This window comes from Lissotriton vulgaris, chromosome 9, assembly GCF_964263255.1.
Source record: "Lissotriton vulgaris chromosome 9, aLisVul1.2, whole genome shotgun sequence".
NCBI lineage: Eukaryota > Metazoa > Chordata > Amphibia > Caudata > Salamandridae > Lissotriton > Lissotriton vulgaris.
Genome location: NC_141697.1, coordinates 625,262,594 through 625,278,258, shown reverse-complemented (window position 1 = coordinate 625,278,258; position 15,665 = coordinate 625,262,594). Strand labels below are relative to the sequence as shown.

Genomic DNA, 15,665 nt, shown 5'->3' with positions numbered 1-15,665 from the left:
ACCTATGTAATTATGCATATTGTACCTAACTACCTCAACTGCTACGTGCTACATGCTATTACTGTAAAGCGCTCTGATATCTGCAAAGATCTTGTTCGCGCTATATAAAACTTTCTAAATAAATAAATAAAATACATCATTTTCCAAACAGTCTTATCATTTACATAATAGTTTCTCATTCTTTCCATTAAAAGGCGTTAAGATGGGAATAATATATTAAAGTGCTCATAAAGGATAACATTCTCTGTACAAGCGTGCAAAATTCATCATGTTCCCTTTTTCCAAAACAACTTTGTCATTACATTAAGAGGAACATTACAATTAGAATACAATGCTGAGGTCTCATTGAGGGTCAAAGTTCACTGTGCAATTGTGTAGATTTATCAATGTGGCTTTTGAAATAACAGAGCTCTAGGACGGCCTCTTGGGCTGAGTCAATGTAACTATTCCTATTCTTTGTATGGCATATCAAAGAGGACTATGGGCAAGAAGAGGCACTATTGTAAACATTGATTATGCAAGTTATAAAAAAGCCAAACATCTTAAAATAATTATTCTTTGTGCAGTTTGTGATTCCTGCATAATATTTTACTGCTATGCATTGAATGTAGATGTATGGTTATTTTGGTGTCTCCACCACCACTTTCAACTAAGCAAGATATTAGAAACTGCCACCTCTTTATTTAGCCATACCAGGTGACCCGTGTATTAAATGGAGAGTGTTGCTTAATACTTTGAAGAAATACTTAATGATCTACACTTTGGACCAGAAAGAAGTAATGTTTTACTTATACATATCTTGGCTTAGAAAGTCAATGAAAATGTAAACATTTGCTTACAGCCAAAAGACGTTCTGGTGACAAGGAACTGAATGATTGGTTGCACATCGACTCAAGAAGCAATGTGACAAGCAACCCAGCATAATGTTGCACAAACGCAATTTCTATATACAAGATCTGACTTAAAGAACAGCCTTATAGACAAATTACAACAATACAACTCAGCTCGACCTAGGCGGAGCGTCAGTTTCATTGGGTACTCAGTATTGCATAAAGTCCTGCAGCATTCCAAACAAACTTATATACGTGAGTGATAAAAACAGTACTTTTTTTAAAAGAATTTTTCTTTACAATACATGATATCAATATTACATAATCATACAACAAACAGTTACAGTAAAAACCAAAAGTCGACGCGGCGTTTCGGTGTCTTGCATGAATAGGTACACCTTTTCCAGGACGGTTTTTTAAAATCACTCCAAATTTTGAGCGTATCTAGTTGCAAAGAAATATGATTTATGACAACTTCTTATTCCTTTAGTTGCACATTTTCTGATTAGTGGATTTTATTAAAAAGTTATCCACCTGGATCCAGATGTTTAAATGCACTGGATGTATTCGCTGTACCTGGGGTGACCACCGTATGGATAATATGTTCACATACAATTTTCTTGAAACAAGTTGATTATAGCCCCCTCATGGAGTCTGGAGAAGACATGTATCCATTCCCCTCTTGTTAACAGGAAGCCTCTTGATTTGTGTTTCCCTCTGCTATCCGCATTACGTTTTTTATCTTATTCAGAACCTGCGGCCTCCCTGTCACTTCGTCCCGGTACAGCGTTTACTGACGCTCAGCCTAGGTCGAGCTGAGTTGTATTGTTGTAATTTGTCTATAAGGCTGTTCTTTAAGTCAGGTGGTGTCTTACCATATTAGTTGAGGTCAGGGATACCACGACATAAGGGATATCCTCAAGCTTAGGGACTGTGTTTCTTTTTAAGATTTGTTCACCCTGTCCCATATCGGTTCACAGGGTACCTCCCTTGTTTGTTCTTTGATATATACAAGATCAACAACCACATGGGATCACTGATTCCTATGGTCCCATACTCTGCATTTTAGCCTCTGCATGTACATTTGAATACTTCACAGAAGAACTGTGATGCGTCCAACTTGTAGTCAGTTGCCACCAGAGACAGAACTAGACCCAAATTTGGGTGGGTTGGGGGGGGCTACTAAAAATGTAGGGGGGGGCTAATTCTTCAAACAATAGGCAAAGTAGAGTTGAAAGGGTGAAAAAACAACAAAGCCTCGTTAACACGTAAATGGTCTTTTAAAGACCTGTTAAGTACTCGATGCGGCTGTGATAATCTCAAAAATTGTCTGTGCGTGTGCCCGGGAAGCTGTCTCAGCCCGGGCTGACACACACGACGAGGGGGCTGAAGCCCTTTGAGCCCAATGGCCGTAGCACGCCTGGTTGCCACCATAAGAAAGTACTAGAGAAAACTCGAGTTAACAAAACTCCTGCTCTCAAGTTGGCAGTTAACATGGTGAAAGCCACTGGACTCACTGGGGAATCTGATATGGGACTTTCACCTTGCCAATTTCAGGAAAATCCTTCTTTGGAGGGTGGAGAGAAAATCCAGTGGTCAGACAGGAAATGTGGATGTGTTTGCAGGCAGTAAAAACCCTGCTAATATTATGAATGATAATGATTGTGAAGACGTTGTTGCACTGCAAAGTTGATACCCTTATTATTATCTAGAAACAGCAATGTGCCAGTAAAGCTACATGATCAAGAAATTGAGTACAATTTATGTTATGTTATATGTTATGTTATGTTATGCTGATTTGCAGTGTGTACTATCATCTGGGAGGTTATGCTGGTGCTGAGCAGGTATGAGTCTAATCAAACCTAGGGCCTAGATTGTCTACTAGAAAAGCCAGGTCTTCAACTTCTTACGGAATTCAAGAAGTGAGGAAGAGGCTCTGATGTGTAGCATCAGCTCATTCCACTCTTAAGAAGCGATGTAGGAGAAAACTAGACGGCCTGATGTTGTTTTCCACAAAAGAGGGATGTGTGCAAGTAGGAGTTCAGATTACAAAGGTGTCTTGAAGGTTTGTGAAAGTAAATGCAGTTATTCATAAATAAATTTAAAGTTGATGATGTTACCCTAGATAAGCTTATGTATTCAGGGTCACAAATTACTATTAAAGAACATGTCACTTTATGAGTGAGTGGCTCAATTATATACACCTAATATCTAGAACTTTATCTCCTGCTCATATCAATGTATTTATGGATCTCAACCCTTATCATAAAACACAGAACTTAAATTTGCCAAACAACAATGGGTAATACAATTCAAATTTGTTTCAAAGAGGGGCGGCCAAAATATTTCCTGCCAAGGGGCCCCCCAAATCTTTAAGATGACACTGCTTCTCAGGCAAGTGAAGAAGAATTTGGGAAATGGAAAGTGGATTTTCTCAGGTGGAACAGTAAGAAAGAGCTGAACCATGAGGACAGAAACTGCTGCACCCTTCATTCGCTTCTCAGATTCATTTAGCTTCCTCCCAAGGGTCATCAGGAACCAACCTAGGATGAAAGTGGCTTGTACTTTACACCTTAGATCCCTAATAGATTCAAGAGACTGAAATGAAACTGAATCTGAGTTAGTAAAGACGATATCCTGGGAAACATAAGGTAATGTTTCATATGAGACTTGGATATAAAATAAAGAAATACAATGAAAGTCTGGCCCTAGTTCTTGGTGTGTCCACGTATCTGTGACAACAATAGCTCATGCTAGGTAAGAATTAAGTTTCCATTCATGTCATTAAAGGAAAGTCAACAGTGTTCACGTTTAACACAATTTTAAAAATGTGCCTATTAATGTGTGTAACTATCTCTGAAATGAATCATATTTGCAGAAAGTGACTACAATGCAGTCTTGATGCTTACAGGGAACTTTCTGTAGGAAAGACTAGTGTCATTCATGCAAGTCAATCATCCCTGGATTCCCATGGTCTCTGCTTTTCAGAAATTACTGTGGCTCGTAAGGAACCCTGGGGACAAGACAGACCATGGGCCAAAATTAGGCCTGGGCAAAATTTAAATTACGCCTGCAAAACTTGAGTAATTTGGGGAATTTTGCATTACACTTGTTACAGGAAATGCCCACAATTATGCTATTTCATGTTATCATTCACCATTTGTGGTAAACAAGTTAGCGTGAAACACGCCAGTTATGGTATAAATTCACTAGAAAACACCCACAAACAACAGAATCCAAGTGGCTGCTATTTGCTCTGCTTTCTATTAAATGCATCCTTGTTCCACGAAATGATGCTGGGACATATTTTGCTCTACAATATGATGCAAAATGGCAGATATGCATTTCATGCAATCACATTTAATTTTGTGCATTTTTGCCGAACATTTAGCATAATTACACAAAAGCAAATTACATGAATTTCGTACACCTCTAGCCCAAATACTGCAGCCATAGTCTGAGAATTGTAAAATTAATTGGGGTTTTCAATAGTTTTACATTTGCAGGGCATTCACGGTAACAAAGTCAGGTGGCATCAACATAAGCCACACTGAAATCCTACAGATCACTCGTTTTCAGAAATGATGTTACATGGTTTCCCATTATGCCATATGACATCACAAGCACAAATGTTGCACTACATTACTAAAATCAATTCCTTTTCAAAGGAACTCTAACACACTTTCCATCATCCCATTTTTAAACAAGTCCTGTCCCAAGTAAGAGGCCCGGCTTAGTTGTTCCCAAAAAATGCAAAAGCTTTCCACAATAGAATTTTTTTCAGGGTCGTCTGGGTAAGAATAGGTTTGGTGGGTCTACAGAGGCCACATCAGTTTGGAGTCCCCTAAGTCTTAGGTTTTCTGAAATCTCTGGGGTTGTTTGACTTCCACAGGACTCTAGATGCACAATAAGTGATTGTGTTGTTTGATTTTCCTATCTCAGATGATAGCCCCACTGACATATATGGTATACCCATTTTTCTCAAGAGATATGTGGGTCATGTGACATTTGACATTATCTATTGGAGGACCCAATATTTCTAGCTTCCTATTGTTCTTGAGTGTTCACATAACCCACAATTTTGTTAAAGTCTTTCAGAAACATCTTCTTTTACAGGTAATCATAATTTGAAGGGGTAAAGATGAACACTATCTTTACACTCATATTCTTGTGCAATTCAATCATGCCTTGGACTCCTTCATCCCAATTTCTATTAAATGTTATTCTCATATAAAGCATGGTTAGTATGCAATAAGAAATCAGTGTGAGTGTTAGACCTGACAGCTTTAGGGTGGTCTTCCCCGAAACCTTTTGCCTTCTCTCCTCCTGTGTTGCTGACTTAGTTTTTGGTGACCGTAGAATTCTGTGGAGTTAGCTACTGCTAACTAGCACTAAGGTGCTTGCGTTCACTCCCTAAAACATTATAAAATTGACTTACACCTGATTGGCATATTTAGTTTACTTATAAGTCCTAGTGAAGTGGTACACCATACACCAAGGGTTCACAAATCAATTGCTACTAGTGGGCCTGCAGCATTGATTGTCCCCCCACCAATCTAGTAGCCCTTTAAAGCATGTCTCAGGCCTGCCAATGAAGCCTGTATGCAGTGTTAAATTGCCAATTTGGCTTGGTGACATAAACCTTTGCGAGGACTAAAAATCAATTTTTACTACATATACATCACTCCTAAGGTAGGCCCTAAACAAACCCATAGGGCAGGGTGTATTATATGTGACACGTTGTACATTTACTTTTACATGTCCTGTTAGTGAAAAACTCACAAATTTGTTTCTCACTACTATGAGGCCTACCTCTCTCATAGGATTACATTGTGTTCCCTTGTTATAATTAATGAGAGGTAACTTTTGTTAGGCAGCAGGTAGAAACGTCACGTATGGTGTCTAACAAATTGAAATTTAAAATCTTTCATGGTAAAGTGGATTTTAAGTCATGATTCTGAAAATGCCACTTTTAGAAATTTAAATTAGGCATTTTCTTGTCCTAACCATTTAGTGTCTGCAGCCCGTTTCCTGGGTAACATGAATAGGTGTGGTCAGCATTTGAACTTTGTTTATTCCTCCCAGGCAGCCACACTACAGAGGGACAGGTGTTATTAGGATGGGCCATCAAGCAGGATAAGGGTGGAGACGTTCACTGCCCCACTTGCCTTTCAAAGACACTTCCTCAACTCACACACAAAGAACTTCACACTGTCCCATTGTGCCTGCAGACAGGCTGGGACAAGGGAAGGGAGGCAGGACATTCCAGACACCTTTATGGGGGAAAATCTCAAAAAGCTTCTTCCACTGGCTACAGGTATAAAAATAGTACCCTCAGACCCACTCTTCATTTCACTTTTGCAGCTGCAAAAAGTCTCCCAGGAGACTGCCCTGCTGCCTCTGGCCTGTTGTATTGCTTCAAAGGACTTCCCTGCTGCACCAAGTGGATTTCCCTGCAGTCTGAACCTGTCCTCTGTCCTCTGAGGATGACTATGGTGTCTGAGACATGTTTTCGTTCTTGATCCTAAGACCTCCAGAGTGACTTTAAGGGCTAGTTAGCTGGCCTCCTGATCAGAGCCTTAGGGACAGAAAAGGCTCCTGTTTGGCCTTCCCTAAACTGAAGTTATTTGCAACATTGTGTGTTTTTTTATTGGACTAGGTCCACTGCATTGATTAAAGTTGGCAGTATCTCCAGTGGGTCCTACTTAATTTTTAGCTTGGAGAAGCGGAAACATTTCTTCTTTTTTCCTTTTCATTATGGGGTCATAGTGGGATAGCACATGATTAACCTGTGTGGTGCATTCTTCCAAACATCACTAGGTTTTCCTTGTTTCACACTTTTGTTCACACATTTCATTTTGGTCTTGAAAGATACTGATGATGATAAAGACGTTAGCATACTGGCGAGTACCTACAGCTACTCCTTTGGTGGTGATTACGTGAGGTACTTTCAGACCTTCACACATTTTTTCCAATGAGAACTTGGAGAAGGGGATTCAAGTGAGGGTGCTAGACACACGTTTCCTAAAATTGGAAAGCAAAACCCAATTTTGAGTAGCATTTTCGAAGCTATTTCATGAGTACAGCAGCTGAGTACTTCGTTTCTGGGTTTTTGAAAATAGTGGTCCAGTATTAGAGCAGGTCCTTGTTATATTATATTCCACATATTTTGAACCTGGACCCAGCCTGAGTGAGTCCTGACCCTCCAAGTAGTGCCCCTTCAGTCCTGGACCCTTGGAAGTGGTGCTAAAGGTGCCCAGATAGACTTTGGGCTCAGAAAATCTTCAGCATAAAATTGTTCTGAATAACAAGAGGAGACTAGGACCTACCTGCTCACAGATCCATACAAGCCCTGGCTTCTTGACACTAAATGACCACAGCAGGTGCTTTGATCTTTTAGGCACTATTTTCGATTTTAAACTTTAAAGGTGTCAAATAGTTTATTAAATTATACTCTATTTTTTTAAATTTTTCATATGTTGTGTTTTCCCTTTATTGCTGTTTAAGTGCTACATAAATACTTTACACATTGCCTCTAAGGTAAGCCTAACTTCTTTTGTGCCAAGCTACTAGAGGGTTAAACACAGGTTAATTGGTGACTTTTTTTGGTTCACCTTGACAATAATTGTTGCTGTTGATTGAATAGGGTTTTATGCCTCTCGACCAATAAGCGAATTTCTCACAGTGAACCACGTCTTGATCATTGGCTCTGGGTAAGGCTGATGTATGAAGAAAGTACGAACATTATAGATGTCTGTGACAAAAATGTATTGCAGAGGCAACCTATATATTCTTTGTGCATCACTCTTCGGTGGAAACATCTGTCAAATGATTCTCTTATTAACATCATAATCACTATATTTTTATTTCATTGATCAATACCTTAGGGAAAAACTTGAATGATCTGCACAAATGACCTCTTGTCAAGTTTCAGAAACGTTCCACGTTTTTTGTTAAACTTATGGTGTTCCTACATGGTTTCCAAAAAAACTGTAAGTTGTAAGAAATAGACAAATAGAAAATTTTAAACACCATTCACAAAACTACAAGGATGGTGGGGAAAATTGTTTCTTCTCTGTCTGTTTTAAAATCTGAGAAGTACGTACTCCTATAGTGGGTGCCATTTTAAGAAAAAAGAAGCACACTTTTTAGGATTTCTTTTGAAAAAAAAAAAAATTCTGCGAAATGTTGCCTATATTCGCAGGGCTCTCCAGGTAAATTGCATCCCCTACGCTCATGTATAAAAAAACCAATTCATTTAGCCTGAATATCATTTGTAGAAACAAAGTTGCAAGGAAATAGCTGCAAACTGTACCAAATATCAAAAAATTGTGCAGCATTTGTGGTGGGAGGGTCATGTAATTTAAGGGTTTAAAGACCTATTCCATAATTATTAGAAAACATGTCACTATATTTACTCCCTATTAGAAGCCCAATTCTTTCATGGATCAGTTATAAGTCTGTGCACTTGACCCTTTAATGCTGAAGTGCCCCATCTATTTCTGCTACTACAGCCCTTTTCGGTTGGCAAATTGATTTATTCAAGGGATCTTCTCATATCTGTGTCATTGTCTTCCCATGAGCTATAGTGGTACATTCTCTCCATGCGGCACGTGTATCACTCCTTCACCCAAACGTGTTTTCCCCTCTGCTATACTTGCTTTTATCCCCACCACTTGCTGTCTGTGAACTGACCACCAACATTGCTGATTAGCTCAGCCATTTAGCTTTTGATGCTCCTCTCATCATCACTCTTAGATACTGGCAATGGTTTTGTCATAAAATTTGTCTGCTCAGGATTATGGCTTCTCTTTCAATTGTAGTGTACGTCTGTTCTCTCGCTAATACTATGTAAAAATAAGCTACTTACAAAAACCACAGTGCCCACTGGCAATCATGAACTTAAAATATTTCTAACAAAATCACAAAAGGAGTTTCATGAATTTCACAAATATCCTGGTTAAAATTAGTAAATAATCTGGACTCTAGTTTGTGGATTACCCTCACTCTAGTTTATGGCAAATATGCATTTGTCAGAGTCAACTCTAAACCATGCAATTGCAGACAACCACCATCTTTTCGATAAACTTACCTGCCCCCAGAAGGAGCTCAGAAAGCGGAAATTCTCATTAAATTTCTGGAGCAGAGATAGAAACTTCTGGTCTTCATAGTCAAACCGGTTACCAAAAACCACTGAGCAGATGACATTGGACACAGCTCTGCTGAAGAAAAATGTGGGGTCAAAAGCCAACTCTGTAAAAATAAAGAGAACATGATGGTGTTAGACTACAAGCTAGTTGAAATTGTCTCTGCTTTCATCGGCTCACAATGTAAGAAAATGCAGCCTAATGTTCTCTCTTACATTGGCCTGTTACTAATTCCAAAGGTTACACTTCCATTCCAAACAAAGGTATAATGAGTGTGCTCATGGATCTGAAGAGGAATTTGTCTCAGGCATGAATAAAGGCAAGGTTTTTTTTTCAGGAACTGGTTGTGTGGGAACTCTGTATAAAATTACTGGAGTCCCTGCTCCATAATCCCACTGTTACCAGCAACATTTAGAGTTAGGAAAACTAGTAGGTTTCTGATGGCTCTTCTGTTGAAACATATGACCCAGCGACTTGTCCACAACACAGAAGTAGGGTCCATGATTCAGAAGACCTATTTACTTCCTGGCTGGGACCACCTTGTAAGGCATGCTGACCCCCCCAGAAGAAACTGCAGAGAAAATTCCCTGCATGTCAAATGTATTGATTTCTCCTGTTTGAGAAAACAAACTTCTTTTTAGAAATTACTCCATAACAGGACATTATAGGTCTCACTTAACAGATTTTCACATGGAGAGCCTAAAATTTAACTGAAAATCTTGGAAAATAAAAACAAAATCCTTGAAATATTAAATAAATAAGTGTTCAACACTGATAGATTCTGAAGCAGAGAAACATATTAAAGTCAGACTTATGAACCAACAAGTACGTGATGTGTGCCCCTTTGGGTTCAATTCAATGACCATTCCGTATTTCTGGTATTTTACTTAGGTCTTCAGAAAACACATAAGGCTTTTTTAATGAAGAACCCAGATTTAGGTGCTGGGAGCTAAAACAACAGGCACCTCAATAATAGCCAGATCCATATTACCCCGAAATACTGTTTCAGATCATTCAAAATGAGCTCTTTAAAGTCTACTCGCATTGATGCAGCTCGGTGCGCTATTAATGTTTCTTACAGGTACTGAGACCATCAACATTGTGAATAATACATTTAAAAACCATTAACTTGTAATGTATTGGACTGTAAAACTGTCACTGACCATCTTTCTTGTTCGTTAAACTCGATTTAAAAGACAGCAGGAATGAAAAATCAACATCAATGCCTTCATCTCCACTCCCCAAACAGAAAGGAAGAAATGCGGTGCCCATCAGACGGTCTCCTATTCAGTAACACACCCACACAGCTGTCCACCCCTCAAACCATTCCAAAGCCTACCACTTTCTTAAACCTCTAACAATATGGTTGCTGCAATGCTCACAATGACCTCCATGTCTTGCATGTCAATTTATAGAATTTCTAAACTTGTGAGTGAAATTGGACCCATTGATCGATATATTTTGTACCCCCAACACCAACGCCTGTGATGCCACCAGCAAGGGGGGACTTAAAGCCCCATAATTCTGCAGTGGCAGGAGGTCCCAACGCTATTGTTTGTGGCCGGAGGTGCCTAAAAGCACTTGCAGCTTCTGCAGCATGGGAGCCGCCAACACCAACGCCCGTGACGCCACCAGCAAGGGGGGACTTTAAGCCCCATAATTCTACAGCGGCAGGAGGCACCAACGGTACACTTTTAGTGCCTAGGCGCTTAAAAGTACTTGCGGATCCCGCAGTGCAGTAGCCACCAACGCCCGTGATGCCACCAGCAAGGGGGGACTTCAAGCCCATAATTCTGCAGCGCCAGGAGGTGCCAACGGTGCAATTTTCATGCCCAGAGGCGCTTGAAAGCACCAGTCTGAGCCCGGATGAGGCTGCGCTGGGCCTACCCCCACCCTCTTGGTTTTTAATTTCTTTCATTTTTCCTTTTATTTTTCCCTGGATTCGGACTGCCTGGAACAGTGACTTCTCCTAAAGAAGAACTCTGCCAAGTAACTCTGCTGGAAATTTTGTACTGATTTAACCCTTAGTTAGTGTGACTGTGCCGGCCTCGTTTATGGCGAAAGGGAAACTAATGTGGGAGAGGGTGAGTACCTCTCAATCCTTCCAGAATTCCACCCTTGACTGTTTTCTAACACGGGTTACGAAAGCTATAGACAACGAAATAATAGTAGTACACTGTTGGTTACCTATGGAGGGGGGCTCAATTATAGGTATGAACTAGGCTATTTCTCCAAATGCCCAAACAAAGAACTTGGAAACAGAGAGCCTTACTTTTGATCAACCTGCATTGGAACTTACCCCCCCCCCCCCGCCCTGTGAAGTCCCTGCCCCAAACCTTAGAACCTCCAGCACCTCCGATGTTTAGCCCCCCAACCAAAAGGAAGAGGAAGCAAAAACACTTGGAGCCCTTATTGGCAGCCAATACTCAATTCAAGAGAAAAGCCAAGGAGGCCTCCACTGTGGATTGCAATAGCTCTAATTCAGTTTTGTCAACAGTATCACACTCCTATCCTGTGCCACCGGTCCCTAGAGTTCTATCTCCTCAAGAAATTACGCATTTGATGAACAAATTACAAAAAACAATGCTAAATAGTTTGTCAACCATTATGAATAGGCTTGATAACTTAGAAGCTAATGTAGAAATATAAAAAGTCGCTAACCAGTTTAGCAAACAGGGATAGGGAACTATGGCCCCATATGTCCAGAACCTGCAGTACAACTGGGGGAAAATTACAGAAAACGTAGCACCACAGTGGAAACCCACCACTGTAATTCAACACAACCCCTAGCTGTGACCACTGCTCAAGATAATGGTCATAACATACAGGAAGTTCCTTCCAAGCACAAAGTAATGGTGCACAAATACCCCCCAATTGCGGAGGGGCACTCTGGTAACAACTCTGGATCTAATACCACTAGCCCCCTGCTAAATGGGAAACGAGTTGAATTTTCTAGTCAGTCCAACTCACAATCAGGCAACCCTTTCACAAGGGCAGATACCTGCAATGATGCGATTTTACATCTCCCCCAGAATGTTGCCCATATGTGGTGATTCTAGCCAATGCCGCGCCGCTGCTGGGTAACGTAAAGCAATCTAACACTCAATTGAAGAACAATACATGTCAGTGCCTATCACAGGACACTGATTTTTCCAACTCTAGTTTCCACGATATCCTGTTTGTCCGAAGAGTGAGTTTGGTTGGCCACTTATGAAAGGTTGCAAAAGGAGACTGCATAGTGATCAATTGCAGATCTCCAGCTCTTGCAGGGCAGCTACTCCAAAGAAGAAGGAAGCCATCTGTGTGGGCTCCAGGACATGGGATTGAGCTAGTGCCACTCATGTTTTTTTATAAGCATCTCAAGCCAACTTGGCCATCTCCCCTATTAAATGCTCGCTCAACTCAGAATCCTTCAAACAGAAAGGTATATTTCATATGTGGAAGCTAAATTCATGTTCAAGAGGGGGAACATTAAAAATAGTATGGATTACATCATGGTGGACCTTGATTTGTGTCCCTCTGTCAAGGATATGATTGTCCAAAATCATGAGGACAGTGATTACAATGCCCTCCTTTTGGAGCTAAATGGCCTCCCTATCCTATATAACCAAGCCCATTAAAGAATAGCCCCAATTGTAACCACAAACAACAACAAGAAAATTAAATGGCCCCAGGTCAAAGCAGATGGGAAAACACTCACTAAGATTTATAAAGAAGTGTCTCAGATCCTTAAGACACTTAGGGCCAGATGTAGGTAAATTTTATTTTCCGACCTCTTAAATACCGAGTCATACCGACTCGGTATTTCAGAGGTCGGAAAATAAAAGTACCGAGATGTAGGTAAATGCAGATGTGCAATTACCGAATCGGAAACAGTCGGTATTTTCCGATGCGGGAAATACCGACCAGTTAATGCCCATTCATTCCTATGGGCTTTGAAGCCCATAGGATTGATTGGGCATGTACCGGTCGGTATTTACCACATCGGAAAATACCGACTGTCACAAGGGTGCAGGGGGTGTCACTTTGACACCCTCTGGCACCCCCAAAAGAGGCTCGGGTGCCATGTGGCAGGCATACCTGCCCTAAGGGCAGGTCTGCCTGTCATATGGCATAGGTGTGCATGCACACATGTGCATGCACACCAGAAACGGTATTTTACCATCAAGTAGTATTTGATGGTAAAATACCGATTTTGTACTGCTTGTGGGACTCAGAAGAGTCCCACCTACATACCAATTTACCGGAATCCGTAATGATACCGACTCGGTATTTTACATACTCGGTAAATTTACCTATCGGTAAATTTACTGAGTCTGTAAAATACAGGGACCTACATGTCAAATTGCTCTTACCGGTCGGTAACGGCCGAATTCGGCCGTTACCACCCGGTAAACGCCTACCTACATCTGGCCCTAAGTGATCTAGACCAAAAAGATGATGATCTCATTGTGGGCAGTTTTCAAAAACTAACTAACAGCATTAAACCCTATTTTAGTAGACTGTCTAATTTTAATACGCCCAAACGAAACATCGCCTGTGGTACAACAAGGATTGCATATTAGCCAGGGACAATCTAACAGTGGCAGTAAAGCAGGGGACACAAGATAATATTAAAAACAGAAGGATGATGTATAAGAGGGCCCAGGATATGGCAAAAGGGAGTTGGGAGGCTGACAACTGGCGTACAGTAGCTGAGGCTTCTAAACAGAAGGATAGCCAACTCTTTTGGCACCTTCTTTCTAAGGCCTCAACTAAGCAGGTTAGTGAAGACGATTTTATATACAACCACACGTCTGCGAAGAATATTAAAAAAAACGTTATATTAGCGTGGCCCCTGAACCAGAGAAGGGAACAGTAGCACTAGCAGTAGCAGGGGAAGGTATCCAAATGCCAACACAGGAATAGACTGAAGGGTTTTCCCTTAAGGAAATTACAACAGCAATCAACCTACTCCAGACTGGGAAAGCTCCTGGCCTAGTTAGACTTCCAGGAGACCTGTACAAAGCAGAGCCTAATATATGGGGCCGATTGCTTCAAAAGATCTTTAATGACATCCAGTGAGGTGGGGACATCCCCCAAACCTGAAAAGGAGCTGAAATAATTCCCATTTTCAAAAAGAAGACAAAGGGGACCCTTCAGATTATAGACCAATAAGTCTTATTGATGTTTCCCAAAAGGTTTTCTGTAAAGTAATTCTGGTACGTCTCCAAAATTGGGTAGAGGAGAACAACACTATTTCACACCTGCAGGCAGGCTTTATGTCATCTATGAGCACCCTAGATCAAGTGTTTAGAATCCTGTTGCTTATTTGGAAGGAAGTGAAGATCCGGAAGGGTTATTTATATGTTGTACTTATTGACCTTAAAACAGCATTTGATTCCATTGACCGCAATAAGCTTTGGGCCACACTTAGAAAACTAGGGGCGCGATGTAGGTAACCAAATACCGGTCGGTAATGGCCGAAAATACCGAATTTCGCCCGTTACCGACCGGTATTTGGTTATTGAGATGTAGGGGCGACAAAAACGTACGATTCGGTAAATTTACTGAATCCATAAATTTACCGAGTCTGTAAATTTACAGATTCAGTAAATTTACCGAATCGGTAGATTGACCGAATCGGTAAAATTACCGAATCGGTAAATAAGAAATGGTAAAAATGACTATTGAGATGTAGGTAACGTCTAAAATATCGAATGTACATGAAATTCGATATTTAAGAGTCTGTATTTACCATGGATTCAAATCAGGTGGTAACCAGGTGCAGGCTATAAAAATGTGCCTAAAATACAACAGATTGACCAGAATGACGGCATTCTACGTGATTGCGAGGCGGCTACGGCTACAGGAAGAATGAGAGAGGGTCTGGAGAGGGGAGGAGCATGTCTACAGGCAGAGAATCACCCTATTACAACTGACTGAGCCAGAGATCATACAAAGGTATAGGCTACACCCCAAAACCATATTGGAGCTGATCAGGGACCTCCACCCACTTTTGGAGCACCCAACCCCAAGGCTGCACGCCATCCCACCCCATGTGCAGGTGCTGTGTACCCTACACCTGCCTGCCTCTGTGAGTTACCAGAGTGTGGTTGCTGCGGTAGGTGGGGTGTCCCAGAGCTGCCTGTCTCATTTTTTTAGGAAATTCCTAGAGGCCATGATGCAGAGAATGCATTATTACATCAGCTTCCCTGCAACGCACGCTGAACAGCCCAGGACCAAGACAGAGTTTTATTAAATGGCACATTTCCCCAACGTCATTGGCTGTATTGATGGCACCCACATACCAATATGTCCACCTGCTGCCACAGAGTACATATATAGGAACAGGAAGTCTACCCAACCATAAATGTACAGGTAATCTGTGATGCCAAGTACATCATCACTGACATAGTTGCCAAGTTTCCTGGAAGAACCCAGACTCATACATCTTTCAAAACAGTGGTATCTACACACGCCTGACAGCGGGGGAATTTGGCGAAGGATACCTGCTAGGTAAAGCACTGTGTGACACTCCCTTGATGCATATTGCAGATGTATGTGTATGTGTGGATGAGTAATGTCTTTTTCTGTTACAAATAGGGGATAGTGCATATGGGGTCCGGTCTTTCATCCTTACTCCCTACCTCAAACCTTCACCCCCCAGCCATAGGAGACACAGTAGGGTACACAAATCTACCAGGAA

The 15,665-nt window shown here is 41.1% G+C and overlaps 1 protein-coding gene across 2 annotated transcripts in view; it reads right to left on the bottom strand.

The window, feature by feature from the left end:
* Nucleotides 1-15,665, bottom strand: part of LOC147691983 (cytochrome P450 2C11-like) — a 401,641-nt gene that overhangs the window by 232,582 nt on the left and 153,394 nt on the right. For both annotated transcript variants that reach the window (XM_086938272.1, XM_086938273.1), the window contains exon 4: nucleotides 8,923-9,083. In XM_086938272.1, the coding sequence (XP_086794398.1) occupies nucleotides 8,923-9,083 (161 nt within the window). The remainder of the gene's footprint in view (nucleotides 1-8,922; nucleotides 9,084-15,665) is intronic.